General features: G+C 49.9%; 3 protein-coding genes across 3 annotated transcripts; 2 read left to right on the top strand and 1 right to left on the bottom strand.

The window, feature by feature from the left end:
- Positions 3809-6290, top strand: LOC109947422. The gene is made up of 4 exons (XM_020557381.1): positions 3809-3816; positions 5075-5215; positions 5298-5767; positions 5850-6290. Coding segments are annotated over exons 2-4 (912 nt in total). The 5' UTR covers positions 3809-3816; positions 5075-5214.
- LOC109947421 lies at positions 6618-10112 on the bottom strand. Its single transcript, XM_020557380.1, has one exon. The coding sequence runs from the start codon at positions 10110-10112 to the stop codon at positions 6618-6620; it is 3495 nt and encodes a 1164-aa protein (XP_020412969.1).
- Positions 13249-14046, top strand: LOC18786516. The gene has a single exon (XM_007219067.1). The coding sequence runs from the start codon at positions 13249-13251 to the stop codon at positions 14044-14046; it is 798 nt and encodes a 265-aa protein (XP_007219129.1).

The following is a 15454-nucleotide window of genomic DNA, read 5'->3' as shown; positions in this document are numbered from 1 at the left end:
AAACGAAGGACTTGAATCTCACACGCTTCAGCGAAGAGCAGAAAAAAGGTTTTGGTTCAATTGGGACAGTCTAGCGACCCATGATGGATCCAAGCGACCACCGACCCGTTATCCTTCCACTGCCAAGAGCGGGAGGTAGTCGTTGCTCTGTTAAGCCAGCCTTGCGCGGTTCCCTCCGCTCTAGAAACCAAGTGACCCAGAGCCTTCGCTCGAGCCACAGGGTTCAATTCCTGGCTTGGAATGGGCGGACCAGTAGATAGCCAACCTGAACCCGACCCGCTAATACTGAGCCAATGTTCCAGCACCTCAAAGCACAAAGCTCGGCGGGTCAAGCACCTAGTGCAGGGTTTATAAAGCATAGTGTGTGATATGAACCAAGCGATGTGGGACAATTTGCACTCGCTTTGCCTCTTAATAAACGCTTCACATTCAAAGGAGACTAAAAGAAAGTTTATAGTGTTGCTTGATTTTGTTTACAACGATTCTTGTGGATGCTAGAGGATCCTCAAGACCTTGTTATTGGTAACACTGGTTGGTGAAAAATAGTAACATCAGTTCAAATATTAACATAAACAATTTTCTCCCAGCAAACAGTAAACACAGATTAAAGTAAACATAAGCGTGGCAGACTCAGATCTCACACCCTTCTGATTATAATGAAAATTATGCTGCTTTTCTTTCTGTTTGCTAATTAACCAGCAACTCACCCTTTTTCGGATTATAATGAAAATTATGCTGCTTTTCTTTCTGTTTGCTAATTAACCAGCAACTCACCCTTTTTCAACATTATAGAAACACAATGGATGGTGACGTTTTAATGCAGAATATTGCATATTTGCAGATCATGCCTCCTCCTTGGGAAACAATCATGTGAATGAAGGACCTGCAAAACAAGATGAATTAAACTAATCATATGCGTTGATCAGCATAATTGAGTTAAATGGTTTTTGCGTCTCTACGTATATGTGTAAATAGGGACGTCACGCCACTCGTGGTATTGTATATTAATTATGATTGATTAAATGGTTGTGGCATTTTAACGTGCTAAATTAATCAATTCATGAGTTGGAATGATTCCCGCATAAACATTGCCTAGGGAACATATAGATCCAAATCGAAATTGTTGATGCTCAAAATGGCCCGGCCAATATTGAGTCCAACTTAGTGATTAGATGTGCTGAGTCTTCAGCAGAGAAGAGGGCTGAGGCCCTTGGTGAAATGGGTTGGTGAGAGACCTGTAGAAGGTAAAAAGAGGAGAAGCGATCGTTAAGCTTCGGACACCGGTGTGGTGCCGGCCGAAGGCTCTCCGATGCCTAAGTCAGTTACGAGTAGTAATTCTGGCAGAGTAACAGTAAAAGTGGGAGAGTAGTTCTTGGTTTTACCTGGGTACTGTTCCCTATTTATAGGGAAGTGAAAGTGGGAGCTTTGCACAAAGTTCCAATGTGGGACTTTGTGCAAGCCGTTGTGGTGATGACACGTGTCCTGGAGATTAGGTTTGGCAGCTGAGAGCTTCGGCAGGTGTCTGGCACCTCGGAAGTGTGTCTTCCTTCGGCATGGGAGAAGGCGTGGCTGCCTTGGTGCTAGTCGCTTTGATGCTGGGTCTGCTCGGTTCATTATGGTGTAAACAGTAGTCCCCCAAGTTCGCGGTCGAGAAGTAACTTCTGGGTTGGGAACTTGTGAGTTTTTGTAATTGTAACCGAGCATTCCAGCTTCATTGGGAGCCGCAGGGCACTCCCTAGTCCCCCAAGTTGGCAAGCTAGGAGTTGCGTCAACACATGGTAGCTGGGTACCTGGGTACTTGGGCATGTTGCAGATAGGATGGGAGCTGGGTCCCTAGGGGAGCCAGACCTTCGAGGGAGCCGGGTACTTTGAAAATTTTGGAGACTCCAATTCTTTCATGGCTCCTGCCGTTCGGCAAGGGTCTAGCTCCTTTTGGGAATGGCCGGGCCATTTGGGATTTTTTTTTTTTTTTTTTTTTTTGGGAATGGCCGGGCCATTTGGAATTTTTAGACCCTCCATAGCTTCTCCATGGCCCTTGCCGTTCGGCAAGGGTGTAGCCAAAAATTCTTTTTGTTTTGGATGGCTTGGGAGCTAGGCCTTCAAGAGAGCCGAGTCGTTTTGAAAATTTTCGACTCTCCAAAATGTCTCCATAGCCCTTGCCGTTCGGCAAGGGTCTAGCTATTTTTTTAGTTGCTCGGGAGCTAGGCCTTTTTGGATTGGGTCTTCGGCAAGGGGCTGGGGTTGGGTTCAAAGTGGGCTTCGGCATGTGAGAAAGGCTAGGGTTTTGAGAAGGTTGGACCCGAGATGGGCCTTGGCCAAAAGATAAAAGGATAGGAGCTAGGGTTTAGTATTGGGAGAAGAAGAAAATTTTGGAGTTGCTATAACTTTGCCGTTCGGCAAGTTGGAGGTCACTAAAAATTTGAGCAAGGTCCTTCGGCAGGTTGCTGCGAGCAAGGGTGAGGCCAAGTCTTGGAGTAGAAAGATCTTGGAGTTTGCTAGGTCTTGCCGTTTCGGCAAGTTGGTTGAGAGATTTTGCTGCGAGCACACGGGTGTGGCTAGACCTTGCCGTTCGGCCAGTTGATTGGGAGTTGTTTCGGTAAGGCGGCAGCAAGGCTGTGCAGCTGTTTCGGCAAGACAGCAGCACGGGATTAGAGCCTTCGGCAAGGCAGCTGGTTCGGCAGGCTCAGTAGCTGGAGCGCCATCCGAGTGGCTGGCCTTTGCCGTTCAGCAGGTCTTGGCCACGGTGGCTGTTTTGGTGAGCACGGCCTCGGGCGAAGGGGGCTGGGCAGGCTTCGGGCGAAGGGGGCTGGTCTTGGCCACGGTGGCTGTTTTGGTTCTTCGGCAAGGTTGCTTCGGCAGCGGGTGACGGCTGGGTAGCTGGAGGAGTTGCTTTGCCGATCGGCAGGTGCAGTGGAGGTGCTGTTCGAGGGGGCTCTGCAGGTGGCTGGGCTTCGGCAGGGCAGCACGGGGTTGAGGACCCTCGGCAAGACAGCTGGAGGAGCTGGGCGGTGGAACTTTGCTTCGGCAGGGCAAGTCTTCGGCTTCTAGTGTTTGCTTCGGCAGCTGGAGCAAGGTACGAAAACAGCACCCGATTTGATTCAGAAGGCCCTTGCCGTTCGGCAAGGGTGATTGGAGGAAGCTTGCGGCCAACTCATCCAAGTGTCTAGCTTCTTTTGTCGTTCGGCAGTTGTGGTGAACACTAGGTGGGCCGAGAAATAGTTGGGTGTGGAGAGTGGTTCGGGACGAAAAAGGAGCTGGGTTTTGGTGGTGTCGCTTAGCCTCTCGAGCTAGGCCGTTCATAAGGCAGGTGAGTACTCATTTTGTTCCTTCCCGGGTCTTGCCGTTCGGCAAGTCCATTTATTATATGTGGTGGAATTGGCTTGGGTGCCTTGATCAAATTTGGCCTAGCCTTGTGGTAGGATTGGGCTTATGAAATAGGCTAGGACACTTTGGAATTTTGAGGGCCTCCATTTTGTTTTTGCACGGGCCTTGCCGTTCGGCAAGGCCCCTATTTCCCTCAAAATTTTTTGTTTTTGGTTTATTGTGTAGTTGGAAAATTGAATTTCAAATTGTGTAGGTACAAGGGATTTAGGAGGGAATATGAAAGGGTGCTAGGGTTTGCTCGTGAAACGAGGCGTGGTACCCTTAGTTGGCTATTTAATAGGAACTTGGGTGGTGAAGGCATCACACTTGGCTTGAGTTGAGAAAAATTGTGAGAATTTGAAGGAGAGGAGAAGAGATTTCCGGCGAAGGTTTTGTGGTGGTGCTTGTGGCTGAGGTGATTTTCGGCGACTTGTACGTGGTGGTACGAACAAGGTTAGACCTTATTTCGCTTGAACTTTTGAATTGAAATGTGTTGTTTTGCATGAACATGTTGAAGGTTAGGAAGAACACATTGAACATGAGCATGAACATGATGAACATGTTGAACATATGTATGAACATGTAGAATTCTTGCCTGGCATGAAGATTTGGCAAAATTTTGTTGTTGTGGTTCGATCCTCTCTGCATGTGCATTTAGTTCCTTTTTCTTGTTTTTCCATATTTGTAGATGTCTGAAAGTTCTGATAGGGAAAGTCTTGACCCCCCTGCCTTCGGCGGGGATGATACTGAGAGTCAAGAGCCGAGTCAATATATATGTTCTGAAGAGGAAAGTTCAGAGACAGAGGGTATGGTGGAAGGAACCATAGAAAGTAGGATGATAGGGCCTGGGGGTGAGAGGGCTGAGCCATCGGGAGACTCTGGGTCGGCTGCATATAGGGAGATGCAGAGAAATTATATAGAGTTAGAGGCTATAGCAAATCGGGTTCTAGCCTTGCCTCAAACGCAAGAAGTGGGTTCGAGCAACCAGGCATCACCATCAGGGTCTGTGGGTATAGCCGTGGCTTCAGTATCAGAGGGATTAGACATTCGGGTTGGTGTCCCGTTGCCGAAGCGGAATACACTTACAGAAGCGAAATTGGCCCAGCTACGAACAGATTTTTGTGTGCCAGCCTATGTGGGCTTGAGGTTACCCACTGAGGCCGATGTAGTTAGATATCCCTCGGATGGCTCCGTGATGATTTTTACAGATATGTATCGGCACGGCTTCAGACTGTCGTTTCATCCGTGGGTTCAGATGATGTTGGCCAAGTTGGGGTATGCACCGGGGCAGTATAATCCCAACTTTTGGATTCTTCTTCATGGGGTGTATATCGTCTGGTGGTTGGCTGGGTTAGGGGAGCCAACGTTTGAGCAGTTCATGTACCTGTACTCCATTTCGAAGCAACAGGGGAATTTTGGCTGGGTACAGGCTAATTGCCGAAAGGCGAAGGAGAGGGGCTATTTTATTGGACACAAGCCCACAACGCAAAAGTCCTGGAGGAACAGGTGGTGCTTGGCTTATGGGGACTGGGAATGTCCTCTAGGGAAGAGCGTTGTCCAGCACATTCCTACCCACTTCCAGTCTATAAGTCCTTGCCCCATCCCTTAAGATTGTCCAATGCCTGATTGTGTTGTTTTGGCTCCTATTTTTGGTTCTGTACTTCCTTTGTGCCAGTGTAAGTGGCTAAGTAGTTTCTAACTCTTGATGCAGGTTCAGTGAAGTGGGGCCCTATCTCCAAGGAGCAAGAAGACGAAGTTGAGTGGGTGAGGGCGCAGCTATCAGAGACTGAGCGTGAGTGCGGGAACCTAGTCACGCAGAAGAATTTGTTTGAGTCCGGACTGCTGCAAGGAAGTAAGTACCTGGGTTATCTTTTTGTTGTGTGCTAAGCCTTTTGTGGTTGTGACTAATGTAGTTGTGTTGTTTGTTTATACAGTGGCTGGCATCATAAGGGGGAGCACGAAGGTGGCCGTAGACATTGATGAGGCCGAGATGCAGAAGCGGCTGAGGGAGTCTCGGGCCAAGAAAGCTGAGAAGAGTGCTGGAAAACGACCCAGGGATGATGATGAGGGTCGGGTCGCGGACGTGCTGGGGAAGAGGAAGGCTTTGGAGGAGGCTCATCAGCATGTGATGGGGTCAGGGCCGAGGCTTCCGCCCTTTGATCTGCAGGCACCGCCGAAGCTACCCTTCGGCATGGAGGATGTGTTCGCTGAAGGGGTAGAGAAGGTAGACTTCGGCAGGCTACGCCAGCAGAAGAAGGAGGTCAACCTGGCTATGCACCGGCAGGAGGTGCCCTTAGTGAACGTCTTCCTGGAAGGCGTGAAGAGCGACCCTGAGGCTCTGGCGAGGACTCCAGCTTCTTCCTTCATCGACCGGGCCCAAAAGACGATCCTCACCTCTGCCTATGTAAGTGTTTGGGCCCTTTTTTGAATGTATTTGTGTTGGATTATTTTTGTGTGGATTGACTAACATGGTTTTGGTTTTGCAGGCCTTTGGCGAGATGTACGTCAGCATGGCCAAGGCTGACAAGGAGATCCAGAGGCTGAAGAGGCGGGATGAGCTAGCCAAGAGCAAAATGGCGGAGGCGCAGGAGGCCATCCGAGAGAAGAACGCCTTGCTGGTTCAAAAGGCGGCCCTGGCCAGGGAAGTGGAGGAGCTGAAGAGGTCGAAGGCTGAGGAGGTGGCTGCTGCCCGAGTCGAGGCGATTGAGTCCTTCCGATCCTCGAATGAGCTGAAGAGCTATATCATGGACCGACTGGTTGATGAGCAGCTTCGCTGGGAAGATAGGTTGGTTAGGTTCAACCCCTCGGTGGAGATTAACTTTGACACCAGTGGCGAGCCTCCTGCACAGACCCCTCCTGCTGATGCTAGCGCCCCGACACCAGAGGCTGAGCCAGCCACTGAGGACGTCCCTTCGACCGAGTCCTGAAGGCGTTGCCTTCGTGATGTGTTATAGCTATTTTGTACTCTAGTGATTGTGTTGGAACACTTGTTTGTTTTGTTTATTTTGGTTATGTATGAACATTTGTCCTTGCCTGGAGCAAGGCTGTTTTTATTTATGATATGAACTTAGCTTGATATCAATTGTGTTAAAAATGATAACAATGTGAGTTCATGAGAATGAGCCTGAGTCAGGCATTTCATTGAAATAGATGCCGAAAGGCAGAAGGTACAAGTGGTCTAGGGTCTAGATACCATATGTCTAACTTACAGTAAACAATCAAGACCAAAGTATTGTCCTAGGGTCTAGGTATGTTTACTTGTAATAATACTTGAGGTGGTCAGCATTCCACGGGTGAGGCAGCGTCTTGCCTGTGGAATCGCGAAGCTGATAAGTGCCGGGGCGGCAGATTTTGATAATCTCATAAGGACCTTCCCATGTAGGGCCGAGGGTACCTTCGTTGGGATTTTTGGTAGCCAAGGAAACCTTGCGCATAACCCAGTCCCCCATTTTGAAAGCACGGGGCTTGACTCGGGAGTCATAGTATTTGGCGATGCGTTGCTTGTACGCGGCATTGCGCATGCTCGATTGGTCCCGGAGTTCGTCAATGAAGTCGAGGTTGAGGGCCAACTGCTCGTCATTGGCTGTGGCATCGTAAGTGGAGGTTCGGTATGTGGGCTGGCCAATCTCTACCGGAGCCACGGCCTCGGTTCCAAATGATAGGGAGAATGGCGTCTCACCCGTGGATGTGCGGAAGGTGGTACGATAGGACCAGAGTACCTCCGGGAGTAGTTCTGGCCAGCAGCCCTTGGCCTTGTCAAGTTTTGTCTTGAGGGTCTTCTTGATAATTTTGTTCACGGCTTCGACCTGGCCATTGGACTGAGGATGGGCTGGGAAGGCGAAACACAGACGAATCTTGAGGTTGGAACAAAATTGCTTGAATTTGGCGTTGTCAAATTGCCGGCCATTGTCGGTGACGATGGAGTTGGGGATGCCGAAGCGACATACAATGTTTTGCCACACAAAGGATTCGATGCGAGCCGCAGTGATGGTGGCCAAGGCCTCGGCCTCGGCCCACTTGGTGAAGTAGTCTACGGCCACAACTGCATACTTGACTTGGCCCTTGCCCTCTGGCATCGGTCCAATGAGATCCAGTCCCCATTGGGCAAATGGCCAAGGACTGACCATGGCCGTCAGTGGTTCTGCCGGGAGTTGTGGAATGTTGGCGAATCTCTGACATTTGTCGCATTTTTGGGTGAAGGCCTGGGCGTCAGTGTGGAGTGAAGGCCAGAAGTATCCTTGGCGGATTGCCTTATGAGCTAACGAGCGTGCGCCCGAGTGGTTGCCGCAGATGCCTTCATGGATTTCTCGGAGGACATAGTGACCCTCCTCTGGAGTCAGGCAGCGGAGGTAAGGAAGGCTGAAACCCCGCTTGTATAAGGAGCCGTTAATGATCAGGTAACGGGTAGAGCGATGGCGAACGCGTCGTGCTTCTGCCGGATTAGCCGGTAGTGTTTGGTTCTGTAAGAACTGGAGGATGGGGTCCATCCATGTAGGGCTGTGATCAATAGTGCAGATGAGTGGGGCTTGTGTGCTGGGTTGGGCCAAAAACTCGATGTGGATGTGGCGACCCAATCCTTGCTCCAGGGCTGATGCCAACCTGGCTAGTGCATCGGCATGGCTATTCTCGGAGCGCGGCACTTGCTTGATAGAGTGGGCGTGGAAGGTTGCCAGCAAGTGTCGAGCGTGCTGGAGGTAGGCCGTCATAGAGGCATCCTTAGCCGTGAAGTCCTGGTTGACCTGGTGGACCACAAGTTGTGAATCGCTGAATATCTGAATTTGCCTGGCGTCCATCTCTTTGGCTAATCGAAGACCAGCTAAGAGTGCTTCATATTCGGCCTCATTGTTGGAGGCTTGGAATTTGAAGCGAAGGGCGTACTCGAGGGCAACCTTGTCTGGGGAGATGAGAACGAGGCCGGCCCCACAGCCCTGGGCATTAGAAGAGCCGTCTACGAATAAGGTCCACAGGGGCTGGGTTAGGTCGAGATTGCCTTCGGTGGGGGTTTGGTCCTGGCCGGGAGGGGGATTGGGTTTGGTTATGAGCTGGGTAGCTGTGGAAGCTTGGGGATCCGTGAATTCCGATAGGAAGTCAGCAACGGCCTGGCCCTTCATAGCCGGGCGGGGTTTGTAATGAATATCAAACTCGCCCAGTTCAATGGCCCATTTGACCAGCCTCCCAGAGGTTTCTGGGTTCTGCAACACCTGTCGGAGTGGTTGGTTGGTTAAGACATGGATGGTGTGAGCTTGGAAATATGGTCGGAGGCGTCTTGCCGAGACGACCAGGGCGAACGCCAATTTTTCGATGTCCGGGTACCGAACTTCGGCATCCTGCAATGCCTTACTAACATAATGCACTGGGTGTTCCTCGTTATCTTTTGATCGGATGAGCACAGAGCTAACAGCCGAAGCTGAGATGGAGAGATAAATCACGAGGATGTCTCCGTGCTCAGGGGTTGACAATAAAGGGGCCCGGCCCATATACTCCTTGAGCTCGCTGAAAGCCGTGTCGCATTCAGCAGTCCAAGTGATGTTTCTTTTGGTGCCTTTAAGGGCCTTGAAGAATGGGGCGCAGCGGTCAGTGGCTTTGGAGATAAATCTGGTCAGGGCTGCGACACGCCCTGTAAGGCTTTGGATATCCTTGACCGTCTTAGGTATTGTCATATCTAAGATGGCCTGGATCTTTTCTGGATTGGCCTCAATGCCCTTCTGGCTGATCATGAAGCCAAGGAATTTTCCGGAAGCCACCCCGAATGCACATTTGGTGGGGTTAAGCCTCATCTTGTATTGCTTCAGGATGGTGAACATGGCAGAGAGGTTGGGGATGTGCTGGTCAGCCGTGCGACTCTTGACTAGCATGTCATCGACATAGACCTCCATAGTATTGCCAATCAGGGGGGCAAAGAGTTGATTCACCAGACGCTGATAAGTAGCCCCGGCGTTTTTGAGGCCGAAGGGCATCACCTTATAGCAGTAGAGGCCGCGGTCCGTAATGAAAGAGGTGTGGGCTTGATCTTCAGGGTGCATGAAGATCTGGTTGTAACCTGAATAAGCATCCATGAAGCTAAGGAGGGCGTGGCCGGCCGTGGCGTCGACTAGCTGGTCAATGCGGGGTAGCGGGAAGCTGTCCTTTGGGCAAGCCCGATTAAGGTTGGTGTAGTCGACACACATGCGCCAGCCCTTTCTTGGCTTGCGGACCATCACGACATTAGCCAGCCATGTAGGATAGTCAACCTCCCTGATGAATCTGATGCTACTCAATTGATCCACCTCCGCCCTCATGGCCTCATAGCGCTCGGGATCATAAGCGCGACGCTTCTGTCGGACTGGTCTGACGGCAGGATTGACGCTAAGCCTATGGGATATGATGTCTGGTGATATGCCAGGCATGTCATTGTAGGACCATGCGAAGACTTCGGAGTTGAGGCGGAGGAAGGCGACCAAGTCAGAGCGAAGCTCTGGCAAGATGGAGGTGCCGATCCGGACTTGTCGATCCGGGATATCGTCATGGAGGGTAACCAGCTCCAGGTCCTCCATAGGTTCGGCCTGTGGTGCGATGGACTCCTCCCTTGGGTCTTCAGGTGGTTCTGTGCCAGCTTGAGGAGGGGCGGGAGCCTTGGTTACTGCTAGGGCTTCACTCCTATGTTGGCGATTGGTGGATTTGACGGCTGAAGCATAGCAGCTTCGGGCTCCGAGTTGGTCGCCGCGCACCGTGCCTGGGGCATTAGGAGTGGGAAACTTCAGCAGCATCATATGCGTGGAAATAAAAGCCTTCATTTGGGCCAAGGCTGGGCGGCCGAGGATGACGTTGTAGGCTGTGGGACAGTCGACGATAAGGAAGGGGGTAGTGATCGTCGTCCGCTGGGGTGCGGCCCCAATTGAGATGGGGAGATGAATGCTGCCGATGGGCTGGACCACATCACCCGAGAAGCTCACAAGGGGTGTGATGCTTCGGTCGAGTAGGTGAGGCGGGACCTGGAGTTCATTGAAGCACTAGGCAAACATCACACTGACCGAGCTGCCAGTGTCCACCAGGATACGCCCAACGTCGAAGTTAGAAATGTCAGCCCAGATAATGAGTGGATCGTCATGGGGGAGGATAACACCACGCTCCTCCTCCTCGCAGAAGGTAATGGGGGCCCAGCCAGTCCTGTGGGTCTTTGGCAAGCGTCCCTGCTCGGTGCTGAAGACCTGGTGCGCATAGGTGGAGCGGACATAATGTTTGATGGAGTTGTTGGAGGTGCCAGCCAGGGTAGGACCTCCGCTGATGGTGGAGGTCATGTTGATTTGTCGTTGGTGAGGGTTAGGCGGGGCTGGTATGTTGCGCACATAGTTGTCCAGCTTACCCTCCCGGATGAGCCCTTCAATTATGTTGCGCAAGGCAACACAGGATTCGGTGTCAAGGCCGCTGAATTGATGAAAGCGGCAGAAGACACCCGTGTTTGGCATAGGCTTGTTGGATGGTCTCCGGGGCGGTGGCTTGGGGATGATGGGGGCTTCACGCACCAGGACGTTCTCATAGGTGGTGTTGAGGGTCGTAAAAACCTCAAACCTGGGCCTGGGTGCGAAGGGAAGAGGGGCCCGATCACCAGGCCTAGGAGGGTTGCCCCCGCCAGAGTGCTGGTTGCCATGTCTGCCACGTTTGTTATTACCGAAGGGATGCTGGTAGCTATCCTTCCGCTTATGTTGTTGGTTGTCCTGGGCACTCGGGGCAGGAGTAGAATGCTGAGGTGGGGCTGGGGCGGGTGCTGAAGCAGGTGGAGGGTCGGCGAAAGTGTTGCACGCCAGGTTGGCTGGGCCACGCTTGGAATTGAAGTATTCAGCCTTAGCGTGGATCGCCGCCTGCTTCATCAACTCTGCATATGTGTTCCAACTGTTGCTATGAACCAGGTAGCGGAAGTTGGACTCGCGGAGGCCGCTCTTAAAAGCGCCGAAGGCAGCGCGATCGTCAGTGTCTGGGCAGCGAGAGTATTCATGACTGAACCGAGCTGCATATTCCCGAAGGGGTTCGTCCTCAGCCTGCCTGAGCATATACAAGTCGTCGGCGGAGTATAGGCGATCAGTCTGGATCATAAAATGGTCCAGGAACGTCTGCTTGAGACTATCGAAGGAGTTGATGGTGCGGGGGTGGAGCCTGTAGAACCAATTCAGGGCCGCGCCGCTGAGGGTGGAAGGGAAAAGGAGGCACATGCCTTCATCAGTGAGGCCTTTGCACCCAAGGGCAGACTGGAATAAGTGGATGTGGGTGAGAGGGTCCTCCGTGCCAGTGTAGAAAGCGATGCGGAGTGGCTGGATATCTTTCTCCTGGTGGTAGTGGAGGATGCGTTCGGTAAAGGGCCCTGGTCGTGGTTTTGCCCAGAGGGGTTGATGGCTGCGTTGTTGTTCGCTTTCCAGGCGCCGGACCTTTTCAAAGAGAAGCCTCATGGCCGGGTCGGCATGAGGAAGAGTTTCAGGCGCCAAAGGCCTGGGGGCGGGGCAGACAGGGACTGGGGATCGTTCCCAATTTTCCAGCGCCCCGGTGTGGTAATTTGGCCGGGTCTCTGAATTATAAAAATCCCAAGTGTCCGAGTCCCCGACACCTTCCTCGTCGGGTATGCGGACGGGGGCTGGCGAGGGGCCCAGGTGTGTCACCCGTGGGTTTTCGAGGTTGACAGGGATAGGGATCGGCCTTGGCTGGCGGTCCGAGAGGCGATCCCTGCAATCTTGGTAGATCCTGACTGGTTCATGGGGCCGGTCCCTCGGTGGGGGAACGCAAAGGGGTCGCGACTGGGTTAGCTCCGGATGAAGGTGGTCTTTACCCTTGCGGAGCCTAGCCTGGGCCGAAGCACTGTGGCTGGAATGTACCGGCTGGTTCGGCTGAGTAGGCCCAACGTTCTGGGTGAGGTCTTGCTGGGCATCCTGGGCGTGAGTCCTTTCCCAGTTCCGCTTTAAAACACGGTAGTCATGTTCTAGCTCAATGTTCCTGCAATGGAGGTGTTCGTATTTTTCCGACATTTTAGTGACACTGTCGCGGAGGCGCTCCACTTCTGCCTGGAGAGTGGCATCTTCCGAAGATTTCCTTCTAGAAGTACCATCGCGGGGGGTATGATGCTGGGTATCGCGGCTATACTCGGTCGGCATAGCAGAATGTGGGGTGAAGAAGAGGCGACGGGGCCTGAGGGGTGAAGGAGCCAGCTGGGCTGATAGAGAAAGAGGGGATTCAAGTGTCGAATTCCCACAGACGGCGCCAAACTGTTGATGCTCAAAATGGCCCGGCCAGTATTGAGTCCAACTTAGTGATTAGATGTGCTGAGTCTTCAGCAGAGAAGAGGGCTGAGGCCCTTGGTGAAATGGGTTGGTGAGAGACCTGTAGAAGGTAAAAAGAGGAGAAGCGATCGTTAAGCTTCGGACACCGGTGTGGTGCCGGCCGAAGGCTCTCCGATGCCTAAGTCAGTTACGAGTAGTAATTCTGGCAGAGTAACAGTAAAAGTGGGAGAGTAGTTCTTGGTTTTACCTGGGTACTGTTCCCTATTTATAGGGAAGTGAAAGTGGGAGCTTTGCACAAAGTTCCAATGTGGGACTTTGTGCAAGCCGTTGTGGTGATGACACGTGTCCTGGAGATTAGGTTTGGCAGCTGAGAGCTTCGGCAGGTGTCTGGCACCTCAGAAGTGTGTCTTCCTTCGGCATGGGAGAAGGCGTGGCTGCCTTGGTGCTAGTCGCTTTGATGCTGGGTCTGCTCGGTTCATTATGGTGTAAACAGAAATCATGTTACCTCTCACTGATGATTGAAGTGGATGAGATTCCATGTCCCCCTCTTCAATCAACACTATATATTAAGCCCTCTGAATTGTACATCAATTAAAAGTTTCTAAGTCTTCTGTTCTATCTTCTCACAACACACAAAGAAGAAATGGCTTTCCACACTCGCTCTAACAGCTTCCCTTCAAGGCCACACCCGATCATTCAAGAAGTTGACGAACATTTGTGTAGACTGAGGTCTTCTGAGGCAGCCTCCACATCTTCATCATCAATATGCCACAAACTAAGTGGCCTCGAAGACTTGCATGATTGTGTTGATAAGTTGCTTCAGTTGCCTCTCACACAACAAGCCTTGGCCAAAGAGCAGAATGAGAAATGGACTAATGAGCTATTAGATGGCTCTCTCAGGCTCTTGGATGGTTGCAGCAGCGCCAAGGATGCTATCTTGCAAACCAAGGAATGCGTACAGGATCTTCAATCGATCATACGAAGAACACGAGGAGGTGAATCTGGAGCACTCACCAGTGAGGTTAGGAAATACTTAACCTCCAGGAAGATGGTGAAAAAGACAATCCAAAAGGCTATGAAGAATCTCAAGGGAATCGAAAACAGATCCACCTTCTCTTCCCCAAACCAGGACAATGAGTCTATTGCCATTGTTAACAAGTTGAGAGAAGTTGAAGCAGTCACTCTTGCAGTGTTTGAGTCACTGCTGTCCTTCATATCTGGACCAAAATCACAGCCAAGCAGCTGGTCATTGGTCTCCAAGATGCTGCACTCCAAAAAAGTTGCTTGTGAGGAAGAAACAGAAGCCAATGAATTTGCAAAAGTGGATGCTGCATTGAACTCACTTATTGGATACAAGACAAGCAAATCTCAATACAAAAGTGTCGAAAATGAGCAGAACCAGCTCGAGAAGCTAGAGTTGAGTGCCTATTCAGGCAATTGATCAAAACAAGAGTCTCCTTCCTCAACATCCTTAACCACTAGAGAGATATTAGCTTTTTCGATTATGTACGTGAAAAACATACATGTGTATACTACAAATACATCCTTTGATATCAAACTGATACAATCTATTGAGTAAATTGATAAACTTATTCCACAACAATAATGAAAAATTTTCTCTGTTTTTCAAGATTGAATTCTAAGTTTAATTTAAGTCACGTTCATCTTAAAAGTAGTTACAGAAATAAATATTAAGTTAATAATCATCAAGATTTAATATCAGAGTTCAGAGCTGTCAAGATTCTTCTTGTGTTGAGAAAAATTATCACATATCATTCACTCACCAAAGTTGAATGGCATTTACATTAAAATATGAACGGTGATTATATACGTGTTAAGCAATGGAAACAGTTCTGGCTAGTTTTCAGTTGCAGGGACAATAGAATCAATTACCAATCTCATGTTGTTCCTCCACGTCATGGAAAACGCATACTAAACTCATCTTTGTTGTTTTTGCCTGCCTCTTGCACAACAATCAACCTGGGGTTTGAAGATTATTGTGTTTTTGTTAGAGAATATAGGTATAATATGGAATGATTACCAAGTATATGCCAAATCATATGCTTAATAAATGATGTCGCTCATTATGCTATTGGGGTGGGAGATGGGACATTTCCAACAGAAAAATTTATATGAAACGGGGATAGCACTGGTTTGCTATCTCTGGCCAATCACGCTATGCCAAGTGAAAAAATTATCGCGTGTGGCATAACGTGATTAGTCGGGAATAGAAAAACAGTGATATCCCCGTTGCACACTAGTGTTTCTTCATTTCCAACCTTGAAGCTTATTTTATACTTCTTTAATGTCATTGTTTGTCCCTAAAGGACTTGTACCTCAAGTGATTAAGAACAGTTATTTTTGCACCTAAAGTTTTAAGTTTGAATCCCCTCTCTCCCTTTATTGCTCGTATAAATAAACACATGTTATTGTTTGCCCACTTTTGTCTTTGCAAATTACACTCTGAATCAAAGACATGGAAATTCAAAAGGAGCTATGCAAATATTGGGTTTGACACGGATCCTAAGCCGGAAAGTGCAATTGAGATGGTAAAAGTAAAAAAGATGATTTGATTTCTGTCAGCCAAGACAAAATGAAATCATGTTCCTTAATTTTGCTTAAGTAGAAACGACCATACAATTTATTTGCAAGCAGACAAGCACGAAGTCATTTTCATAGTCCTAAATTGTGTCCAAGATAAGGATAATACTATAATTCACACGTTCGTTTTGGACATCAATTCATTATCATTAAAGTTCTCTCCAAACACCCTTTTATTAAAATTTGTTTTGGTCTTTAGTCTGTAACACTTGAGCATTTTATAGAGCAGGAACTTGGATCAATAGGTA

This window comes from Prunus persica, chromosome G2 (assembly GCF_000346465.2).
Source record: "Prunus persica cultivar Lovell chromosome G2, Prunus_persica_NCBIv2, whole genome shotgun sequence".
Lineage (NCBI taxonomy): Eukaryota > Viridiplantae > Streptophyta > Magnoliopsida > Rosales > Rosaceae > Prunus > Prunus persica.
The sequence above is the reverse complement of the archived record's forward strand: the minus strand, read 5'-3'. Positions and strand labels throughout refer to the sequence as shown.